The sequence below is a fragment of the Patiria miniata genome, unplaced genomic scaffold, assembly GCF_015706575.1.
Source record: "Patiria miniata isolate m_02_andy unplaced genomic scaffold, ASM1570657v1 HiC_scaffold_1, whole genome shotgun sequence".
Classification (NCBI taxonomy): Eukaryota; Metazoa; Echinodermata; class Asteroidea; order Valvatida; family Asterinidae; genus Patiria; species Patiria miniata.
This window is the reverse complement of record NW_024037047.1, coordinates 25,819,124-25,831,179: the sequence shown is the minus strand read 5'-3', so window position 1 is coordinate 25,831,179 and position 12,056 is coordinate 25,819,124. Positions and strand designations below refer to the sequence as shown.

General features: G+C 42.9%; 1 protein-coding gene across 13 annotated transcripts in view; it reads left to right on the top strand.

Annotated features, from left to right (window-relative positions):
• The window catches only part of LOC119726647 (myotubularin-related protein 13-like), a 101,958-nt gene that overhangs the window by 62,277 nt on the left and 27,625 nt on the right, over window positions 1-12,056 (top strand). For 9 of the 13 annotated variants that reach the window (XM_038198512.1, XM_038198455.1, XM_038198421.1 and 6 more), the window contains 4 exons: window positions 338-516; window positions 1,800-2,050; window positions 3,372-3,431; window positions 6,413-6,472. In XM_038198512.1, the coding sequence (XP_038054440.1) occupies window positions 338-516; window positions 1,800-2,050; window positions 3,372-3,431; window positions 6,413-6,472 (550 nt within the window). Of the gene's footprint in view, window positions 1-337; window positions 517-1,799; window positions 2,051-3,371; window positions 3,432-6,412; window positions 6,473-7,665; window positions 7,744-12,056 lie in introns of all 13 variants that reach the window. The other 4 variants (XM_038198505.1, XM_038198472.1, XM_038198463.1 and 1 more) reach the window with 4 other exon arrangements.

Here is a 12,056-nt window from a genome sequence, read left to right as displayed (position 1 = left end):
ATGTCGCGCACTGATCCGACGAATTATAGCAACCGCGCATGCGTGTGCGTCATGCCAATGCTTGCGCGCGCTTCGCTGCAAAACAAAACAAACTACTAATTTAAATGTCCTAAGGTGCGTCTTAAGAAGCCCCGTTGGAAAGGCCTTCTTTTGTTGATTTCTTCAAAATGACAGCTTTCCAGAAAGAATAATTTCACAGGGAGTTTAGTCCCCTTACTATCTTTCAACCAAGTATGTTTGTCAACAAGAATCACGCCAGTTACTTTTTGGATAGCTGCAAATGATGGACTCCAGCTTTAACTTCAAACAAGTCCACTTTTGTGTGATCTGTTCCCAGCTGATCAAGATCGCGTTTGACGAGGAGGTGGGCGCGGAGAAGGTGGAGGCGTTTCGCAAAAACTGCACCCGCTGCCGCTACCCGCACAGCCTCTACGAAACCTTTGCATTCCAGGGCTCCACTGTCGCGCCGCACCTCTCCACGCAGATGAAGCAGAAGGAGAAGAGCGCCACCTTGAGGTGAGATTGAGAAAGGGCTCGACTAGATGCGTCACTCGTAAAATAGGATGAACAAGAACAAAGGAATGCTTTCTTCACAGGTCATTTGAGTGTAAAAATATGCCTTAAAGGATCATGAAGTGAAGTTTTCTTAGGAACATATTTTGTGCAACTTTCTACTTCTCTAAACTGTTTGACATACCTTTTTGGTTGATCTGATTGAAAAGAGCACTTCTTTAAACATTTTTTTTAATTCCGTGCTATTTCCAGACAACTGAGGGTACTTTTGCTATGATATCATTTCAGGAAGACATTGATCAGTTCAGGGGTTTTCTGTTCAAATTGAAGTGAACCCAAAAAGTTGCTCATTGAAAACATCTGTGAGAAAAGTTTGCTGACTGGCTTACTGCCATGTACTGACACAACAACAAATCATCAAAGAAAAGAAAATGTACGACAACAGAATTTCCAAAATTCTGGCAACTTTTGGTGTTGAAATAACTGAAACATTTAGATTTCTTCCTGAAACAGCATCACACTTGTGCTCATGAATATGGAAAATTGCATTAGCATAAAAACTAAATAGGCAAAAGAATACCCTCGAAAAATGCCCAACAAAAATTGAAAATAAGGATAAATGGGATACATTTTAAGGGTTGCATTTAAAAAAAAAAAAAGGAATTGCATGGCCCTTAAAGGTTAAAGGGGCACTAGGTCCTGAAATCCCCGGAAATTTCATGTTTTTGATTTTTTACGTATCCTATTTCAAACATCTGGTTGAAAGGAAACCAACCTAATGTCTTACCGTTCATGAAAAAAACCTGGTTGTTTACATCAGACACGACAGAGTACGAATATGTTTATCCTGTCGTTTTCAGTCAATGTACAATATACATGTACATGTACACGTTGTGTGTGTTTAGTATAACACACGTACACAGCACGGTGCTCGCGAGCAGCGGTGACCAATCACTTATGTACAAAATGTGGTTTCTTACACGTCCGCAAAAGGTGAACACTTTGTGGATGAAATCATAACTAGCACCCAAAACAGCTCGACTTTTTAGGGTCGCAAAAGTGGACGAGTCTGAAAGTCGTTCTGGCATGCATAAAACAGGAATAACACAAAACGCCCAGTTTTTAAAGGATAGTTGTTGGATGTTTATATCCTACTTTTAAATGTTCTTTGCGATTAACATCATTTAATTCATAGCTTGTTTTGTATCCGAATTGGGCTGTTCCAGGACGCAGTGTCCCTTTAATATCGACTAATATCTCTTTCTCTCTCTCTTTATTGTGAGCAGGAAATTTGCCTCGAAGACATTCCTGAAAGGCAAGAGAGCAGTGGGTGTAGGGGGCAGCAGTGGGGGCCATCATAAGACCAAACTGCTCCCCCGCAGCAAGGACCGCTACGTCCTATCGGCCGAGCCGCTGGTAACCCAGCGACCCCCGTCTGCTGCGACTCTACAGCGTCAGATCATGGCAGGGAGCATGGACAGCATCCCCAGCGACAGTCGGCCGAACAGCGTCATGTACGAGGACGACGAACTGTCGAGTAAGTACCATGACGTGATTGACTGTGGAGATGACACAGGCAAGGTCAAAGGTCACATTGTCTGGGCACTCAGCATTATTGGTGTGCACTGCACTTGTGATTTGGCACAGCACAGTAGTGAAGTCTTTAAACGAGCCAATATGGCCCAACAGGCCGACATTTATCTTCTATTTCTGTGGCATGATCTTAAACAAGTGAGAATATTTCTATTCCCTCTGGATGGGATGCTAGTCCATCGAAAGTAACTCCCCAGCTAATGCCAGTACCTATGTATACTCCTGGGTGGAGAGAGGCAAGTGGGGTGAAGTGGCTTGCCCAAGGACACACCATATGGCCAGTAGCTGGATTCAAACCCCTGACCCACTGATCATGAGTCACAAACCCTAACCACTAGGCCACGCTCTCCTTATTTTGCACAGCACAATGAAGTAATTGGCCCATCACTGTTCAGGAGGGAAAAAACACCCCAAAACATCAATTTCTACCCTTGATTACACGCAGACGCCTCCATATGATCGTACACCAAAAAAAATGGCAAAAAAAAATATCAACAATTCCCTACCTACCTAATCGGAAGCAGAAAAGCACTGTTTAAATGCCTTGTATGACAGTTTCTAAGTTGCTCAAGCTGTGTGTTTGTCTTTTTCTACAGGGTTGCCAAAACTTTCAATTTTGTTCTATCTATCTGAAGATTTTCTCTGTTTGTAGCGAAATAGTGGAATCAGAGTGTACAATTTCAGTTTTGTATGTTTTGTAGCAGTCCAAAAGAAGATGGTAACAGTTTTTCCTAGAAAAGTTTGGGCTCACAAAAACTTACTGAAATGTTATACTTTAAAACAAACAAAAATCGGGAGACCACAAAGGAAAACAAAAGATCCTTTCAGTCCTCGAGCGTTTGGTCTTTTGTTGAAAATGGTCCTCAATCATACGGTTATTTGCTTAGTCTATGGAAAGTAAGATTTGAGGCTTTGCATAGTGGAGATACTAAAAATTGAAAGGTTTGCAGAAACACCATGTGCGAATAATTTCTCAACTAAGAGAATGGTTCTGAAAAGAACCAGAGGTCAGAGCATACTGACCGGAACGTCGAGTTTGTACCTCTGGTTCTTTTCAGAACCATTTAAAAGAACCATTCTCTTAGTTGAGAAATTATTCGCACATGGTGTTTCAGCAAACCTTTCATTTTTTTAGTCTATGGAAGAGTGTTAAATTACAGGGACACAGGGAAACACAAAGTATTGTCCTCGGGCGTATAGAAATTCACAACGATGTGTACATGTTAGAATGTCGAATTGGCTTATTCTGTGTGTTTTTGATGCAGATGTGGGGATAGAGTCTTCACTGCGAGTTCTGAGAAGCCGGTCCGGTTCATACGATTCAGGTTGTTATACGATAAACACACAGTCCAGACCAGATGATTCTGGTCACCCATTGGCTGACTGTACTAACCATGTGATCATTTCCTGTTAGACTATTGGCTGAGACTCATTTTACTCACATCTGTCCAGATTTAGTCGGGACCATCTGATCATCAGACAGGTTTTTCTTCAGTTTAGTTGCCAATATGAAGTATGCTAGTCTCATACCTATACCTTGACACACTACACGAGAAAAAAACTTCAAGTTTTTGTACCATTGAGATTCATGTCCAATTTCAAGCGAGGAAAATAAAGCTTGCTTTGAGGACTTTTTCGTACTGCTCGTGCATATTGTGCATATAGAATGTACATTTTCACGTATACTGTATGTGTAATGTGAAGATGCACAATGTACACGTGTATAATGCATGATGCATACTCAAATGTGCAATAGCCACAAAATGTGTGGTGTGTACGCATACCAAATTTGAACAAACATGCAAAATTATGACCTTGTGTAAACCTTTGCTTGTAATTTTAACAGTACATTCAGGAGACACAATTGGCACATGTTCGGGGGCCACATGTGCACACCATGCACTATATGTGTCTAAAAATGATCACACCCAGTGTGCATATTTTTATGCAATGCCGTACTCATACCGAGTAGACTAGCATACATCATGTAGACACCAATAGATTTCTGTACATGCCTTCATTTAATAGCAGTGTGTGTCTATGTACCGTATGGCATGGCTGAAATATTTACTTAACAGTTGCAGATCATGCCATCTACATGTTTGAATAAACTAGATTACCGTTGGTGCAATGGACTGTGTGCATGAACAGTAGAGCGCTTTGTGACCACTTTCAAGAGCAATATTGGTTTTATGTACATATGGCGCCTATTGGTTTGTCCCCATATTGTGCCCATTGGTTTGTGCACATTGGTTTGTGCACATATTGCGCCCATTGGTTTGTCTTCATATTGCGCCCATTGGTTTGTGCGCATATTGCGCCCATTGATTTGTGCACATATTGCACCCATTGGTTTGTGCGCATATTGCACCTATTGGTTTGTCCCGATATTTCGCCCATTGGTTTGTGCGCATATTGCACCCATTGATTTGTGCGCATATTACACCCTTTGGTTTGTGCGCATATTGCACCTTTTGGTTTGTGCGCATACATGTATTGCACCCTTTGGTTTGTGCGCTTTTTGCACCCATTGCTTTGTACGCATATTGCTCCCATTGGTTTGTGCGCATATTAAACCCTTTGGTTTGCGCGCATATTGCATCCTTTGGTTTGCGCACATGTTGCACCCATTGGTTTGTGCGCAAAGTGCACACGACCGGATGCGCACAAATTTGTAGCATTTTCACGTGAGCCTCAGGCAATGCATTCAAGAGTCCCGAGCAGTGGTCTCCCCCAACTCTCTTCATGACTGTTGATGGGGTACTTGCGTATGGCGGTCCATCCGTGTGGCACCGAACGGTAAGGAAGGGAGAGTTTAGGGCGACCACTGGGAGAGTTTAGGGTAACCACTGGGAGAGTTTAGGGCGACCACTGGGAGAGTTTAGGGCGACCACTGGGAGAGTTTAGGGCGACCTCTGGGAGAGTTTAGGGTAACCACTGGGAGAGTTTAGGGCGACCACTGGGAGAGTTTAGGGCGACCACTGGGAGAGTTTAGGGTAACCACTGGGAGAGTTTAGGGCGACCACTGGGAGAGTTTAGGGCGACCACTGGGAGAGTTTAGGGCGACCACTGGGAGAGTTTAGGGCGACCTCTGGGAGAGTTTAGGGCGACCACTGGGAGAGTTTAGGGCGACCACTGGCAGAGTTTAGGGCGACCACTGGCAGAGTTTAGGGCGACCACTGGCAGAGTTTAGGGTGACCACTGGGAGAGTTTAGGGTGACCACTGGCAGAGTTTAGGGCGACCACTGGGAGAGTTTAGGGTGACCACTGGCAGAGTTTAGGGTGACCACTGGCAGAGTTTAGGGTGACCACTGGGAGAGTTTAGGGCAAACACTGGGAGAGTTTAGGGCGACCACTGGGAGAGAAATTTGAAGGCATTGCCAATGAAGCCTGGGCCCAATTTCATGGCGCTGCTTAACAGTTAGCAGAAAATGTGTGCTTAACCAGTTCGCGTCAGAGGACGTGATAACACGCACTGGCTGTTTTTATACACAGGCACGGCTGACGGGTTAAGATGTCAAGATTGCCTCAATTCGCCTCCGGGTGACCTCTAAACACACTTATCCCATGTGCCTTTTATACATACACACAAAGTCTGTGAAGTCTGTGGAGGTGAGCCGTGTGTTGATCTTGAATTGGCCGTTGTACTAGGCCTATTGCTCGACACTTTACACTCCAGTGCGAATCAGTATTTGTGGCTTTTGGCTGTATATCAGAAGTTGGTGGGGAAATTTTGCCAAAAAAACAAAATTTTCGGCAAAAATAAACCCGGTGTCACATGAAAATTCGACTCCTATGAAAATCGGACCCCTATTTCCCTATTATTGGTTGATCCCTCGCACGTGACAGGTCACTATCCCAAAATGATCCTAAAAATAGCATAGTATCGTACTCATGCGTGCGCAGTACTGCCAATGAGTCCACATTTCATGGAGTCGGATATTCACGCTACACCGGCACGAAGTGGTTAAGCAACGTTTCCCGCTAGGGTTAAGCGTGCCTTTTGATTTGCTTACTGCCTACAGCCTCCATGAAATAGACGAAGGCTCTGTTAGCAGAAAATCATGTGGTTAGTAGCGCCATGAAATTAGGCCAAAAATGCTTATGGGAAGACGCTATGGCTTTGTGCACATTTGGCGTGCGCATGAACCATTATGCGCACGCCGTTTGTCCCGTCCGCTGGGCTCTCAAAAGTGGTAAAAAAGCACCCTCTCTTGTTTGCGCAAGGAGCCCATAACCAATTTCGGCCAGTACTGAATAGCTCCTGACGTTACCTCATGAGTGATTACTGTGTGGCTATTTGCAGATTTTGACTTTGACTCTTCGCCCAGAGGTTATAGACGTCATGGTGGCTCGTTCCTTTCAGGTTAACTACATTCATCTGTTTTTTTTACCCTTGATTTTGTCTTTTCTTTTAATGGTTTTGGTACCTTTCTTTATCTTATATCTGTCAAATTACATTTGAATTCTTTCCAGTTAAGGGAAAACAATAATATACAATGTAACAAAACATTTCATCACGCCTTCCTCTGACAAATCGGCCTAGCGTGCAGTAGGCCAGGACTGGATTGGGGCTTAAAACTAGTCTGAACTAGGTTGAGACTGATTTAAACTGGCCTCAACTGATCTTATGGAATGGTACTTAAACTAGTTTATTCTGCATTTTGGCTGAACCAGTCAACAAGATTTGGGCTAATAAACTAATCTTGTTTGGATTGAAACTGTAACCAGTTTTAACTGGAATGGAGAAAAAAAACGACCTTTCTGGAATGGTACCTAAACCGCTTTATGCTGCATTTTGGCTAAACCAGTCTTGACAAGATTTGGGCTTAAAACCAATCTTGACTTGGTCTTGAATTTTAAGTGGTCTTAACTTAAATGGAGCAAAACTTGACCTTTCTGGAATGGTACCTAAACCGGTTTATACTGCATTTTGGTTATACCAGTCTTGACAAGATTTGGACTTAAAACTGATCTTGACTTGGTTTGGAATTTACACTGGTCTTAATTGGAATGGAGCCAAACTCGACCTTTCTGGAATGATACCTAAACCGGTCTGGAGACTGCAATTTGGCTAAACCTGGTCCTGACTTGCTTCGGGCCTAAACCGGATTTGGCTGGATAGATGGAGACCTAGACCACTCTTTACTGGAATGCCAGCACTCAATTGACTGATAAATTGACTGAAAATGCACCAAAAAATGAAAGCTATTCGCAAGAGAAACCCCTGGTACACATTTATTGCACTGTGCACGAAGGCATTTGTTTTCTTTAAATAATGTTTGAATAAAAAATAACAATTTTCACAATTTAAATTAATAGTGACATGTACGTTCTAAGAGCAGCTGCCTTATGTCAAGAACAAACTTCCAAACATGTGCATTTACATGCACACTCTAATTTTTGTTTCTCTTAAATTAAGTTTACCATTAAAAGGCCTGCACTGACAGCTTCTAAAAAAAAAATAATTTGTTAATTTTTTTTTTTTTTTTTAAATAACATCTTGTGCATCAAATCGATACACTTTAAATCATGGGCAACCGCCGCACTGATTTTTAGTTGCAGATCTCTCGGATGCTCCACTGCCTCCGCGGTCACAAAAAATAGAAAGATGTCGCTCCATGTCCATTCCAGCAGGTTACAGAAATGTTTGATCATTGTTGGTGTCACTGGCTGGCGCAATTTCTAAAATAATTGAGCTACAGGGGAATGCTTTACTCACCGGCGGTGTAGTACTTGTACATGTAGCGGTCTCACCAAGCATACTTTAGCTTGCCTCTCACCAAGCCAACCAGCTAAAGTCAAATCTGACTGAAAGTCTAAGAATTACATTTTTCTGAAAAAAAAAAACGGGCGAAAAATGTTGCACAATGCTGAAAAATGAACAGTGCCATCTTGAATAAAAACTCCGCATTGAATGCTGCCCTTCCCCCCCTAATTGGACTATAAAACCAGTATCTTCAGGAAAGGAAATTGTGATTTTTTTTTAATTTTTTTTTTTTACATTCATCAGAGAACAGTGTTTTATGCCAATTGCAATGCCCACTGCATTGCACACAGTACATGCAGAATTGTTTAAATATTCCCCACGCGTGCAGAAATGTTCCCACATACAGTGTGTCCCACAAAAAAACCTAACAGTCGAAAACCAATCAATAAAAGTATATTGCACTTGGATTTTGGAATATTTTCAAATTACACGTACCTCTTAAAATCAGATCTACCATACAAACTTTATTTCATTCAAAATGATGCATAGGAACAAACATTATGCTTCGTCGAACTCAAGGGTTGAAAATCGTCTTGGGCTACGGTACTTTCCTTGAAAGTGAGAAAGCGCAGTTAGAGAAACACACAAAGGATAAATTTCCTTTGTTCAAGAGTAAATTGTGTTTTATTGGCGAGCTGCGAAGCAGATGCGAGCCTATGTAATACCAATTTCCGTCCGTCTGTCCGGGCGTCCGGCCGTCCGCGTTCAGATAAAAATGTTGAACTTTTTGGTTCTAGTTAACTTGGGGAAAAAAATTAAATGCAGTTGTCATGTATCATCTCTATAACTTCAGGTAGGTTCATATCATTGCAGTAAATTTTTATGATTTTATTGAGGAACTTAATTCAAGGAAATGTTAAAGTTTTTAATTGTTACATATACATGTATACTGGTATAACATGTACATGTGTGTATACCGGTATAACATGTACATGTACACTATGCATTTTGGGGATGTGCATGAGCTTCTGGTTTGATCTTTTAGTTTATTGGGTTGGGTAGGGATGGGGTAGGGTGGGGTGGGGTGGGTTGGGGATAGGGTTGGAGTTAGGGTTTGTGTGAATAGGATGAGTAGGGGAGCTAGGATGGGTGGGGCGGGGTGGGGTGGGGTGGGGTGGGGAGAGGGGTTGGAATACTGGGTTCGGGTGAGGTGGGGTGGGAACAGGTAGGGAGAGACAGGTAGGGGAGACAGGTAGGGAGAGGATGGGTATGGATGTAGTGGTTGGGTTAGGAGGGGGTTGGGCAGGGGGCGGGATATAGGATCGGAGTAGGGGTTGGGTTGGGGATGTGTAGGGATGGGTAGGGATGGGTTGTTGTAGGGGTTGGATAAGGGGAGGGGGCAGTATATAGGGATCAGAGTAGGGGTTGCATGGGGTCAGGTGGGAATGTATGGGTGGGCGGGATATTGGAATTCGAGTAAGGGTTAGGGTGGGGATGTGCAGGGTGGGTAAGGACAGATAGGGGAAGATAGGGTAGGTGGGTGTAGGGGGTTGGGGTGGGGGAGGGTACGGGTCAGGGGAGGGGAAAGGAGATAGGGATTGGAGTTTGGGTGGGTTTGGGATGTGTAGGTGATAGGGTGGGGGTGGTTAGGGGAGGATGGGATGGGTGTGGGTAGGGGGTTGGGTGGGGGAGGGGGGGGCGGGTTGGGGATGGGGTAAGGTTTTGGGATAGGGTAAGGTTTGGGGGAGGTGGTGATGGTGCTGTGTCTTCATGTACATGTATACCAATTCTTGTTCTGCATTTGTGGCGACTACACAAGAGTTTTCCCATGGTAATACAAGTATGGGGAGCAGAAGACACTGTTGGGGCTGCAAAAATCCACAACTGGGTCCTAATTACCCTAACAATGGAAAACTCCCCCATAATACAGTGACGGCTAACCTACGGTATATACACATGTATTTATTAGGTAATCTGTTGACTTTTTATGTTGACATTTAAAAACTGACCCCTACACCTAGGCACATCAACACGAATCCTGATCACCTTCCATCATGCATAGTTGTTGACTTCTTCAAAATTACATTAGGCCGGAAAATTTTGGTGAGACCGCTTCCAGAACAGTCATGAAAAAAGTACTTGATTTAACATTGGTGACACATGTGGTGCAAAAAGTAGTTGCCCTGGCATGGCGAGAGCACTAATTTTATTGGTTGATCATTTTCATGAATTGAAAATATGTAGACAAGCTTATTGAAGCTAATTTTCATTGGTGGCCTGGGCTGACTAAGGATGGCAATGCATTCATCATTTGTTCCTTTGATTGGCTGGTGCATATTTACATAAATTAAGCTGTTTGGTTTGCTGAATATGCGTAGCAGACATACAGGCCGTTTGGATACATTCCATTGGTGATCAGGATCTGCTAAATAAGACAATGCATTCATTTAATTGGCTGGTGCATATTTACATAAATTAAGCTGTTTGGTATGCTGAATATGCATTAGCAGACATACAGGCCATTTGGATACATTCCATTGGTGATCAGGGCCTGCCAAGTAAGACAATGCATTCATTTAATTGGCTGGTGCATATTTACATAAATTAAGCTGTTTGGTTTTCTGAATATGCATTAGCAGACACACAGGCCATTTGGAGACATTCCATAGGTGATCAGGGCCTGCCAAGGAAGACAATGCATTAATTTAATTGGCTGGTGTATATTTACATAAATTAAGCTGTTTGGTTTGCTGAATATGCATAGCAGACATACAGGCCATTTGGAGACATTCCATTGGTGATCAGGGCCTGCTAAGTAAGACTATACCTTCGTGTGATTGGCTGGTGCTTTTACATAGATTAATCCATGAGGTTTGCCACATATTATGCATAGTACAGGCAGCTGAATACAGACATTTGATTGGTGGATCTGGGCTGACTAAGCACAGCAGTGCATTCATTTGATTGGCTGATGCATTTCACATGCATGTTAACAAGGGTGCGTTCCACACGAGCAGCCGTCGCCAACGATCGTGATCTTTTGTGCATAGCCAGTGGGAAATCATTAGCAATGTTTGCGTGGTTGCGTATGAGGAATGCACCCCTGTCTCGCAACAGATAGCCTGGTGGACTCGCCATTTACTTAAATGTACCGTACCATTGCAGATTAACAATATTTTTTGTTTCCTGGCAGGCAAAGGTTTTACAGCAGGTTACCCATTGCACTCATTTGTTGGAGCACATGTATTAGGACAAATGATACAACGCCTGAATAAATCCCCGTCATCTAATTGGTGGGTCGTTGATCACAGTCATGTCATTGAATTTAGTTCTAATCCACGATAAATAGAAATTCCATAGCACAGTTACACTATTGATGGCTCTGACCAATTAGATGACAAGGATTTATTCCGGCGTTGTATAAAACAAATAATGAATGTTTCACATTCGTGCAATGGAAAGAATAATTTCATTCGATGACAGATGGGACCAGATGGAATGTTCCATACCAGATGGAATGTTCCATACCAGAAGGAATGTTCCATGCCAGATGGAATGTTCCATGCCAGATGGAATGTTCCATGCCAGATGGAATGTTCCATGCCATATGGAATATTCCATGCCAGATGGAATGTTCCATGCCAGATGGACTGTTCCATGCCAGATGGACTGTTCCATGCCAGATGGACTGTTCCATGCCAGATGGAATGTTCCATGCCAGATGGAATGTTCCATGCCAGATGGAATGTTCCATGCCAGATGGAATGTTCCATGCCAGATGGAATGTTCCATGCCAGATGGAATGTTCCATGCCAGATGGAATGTTCAATACCAGATGGAATGTTCCATGCCAGATGGAATGTTCCATGCCAGATGGAATGTTCCATGCCAGATGGAATGTTCCATGGGACATTCCATCTGTCGCCTCATGAAATTATTCTTACCATTGCACTCATAAGCATTCATTACTTGTATACTAACTTAAAAAACAATAACTAAACATCTTTTTGAATCTGGTTGTAGCCTAGTGATTAGCAGGCTGCCGACTCCTCACTGTTCATTTCTATGGTGCTCTATTTAGTTCCTGAACAGCACCCCTAGTCATACATAGTATAAGGCCAGTTTTTAAACAGTGCCAATTTGCAACATGTACAGTATATACACCATGTTTTATTTTGCATCGCTGTTTGATATAATGCCTACTGACGTGTCATGAAATGAAATTTTATCATTTTTGTCT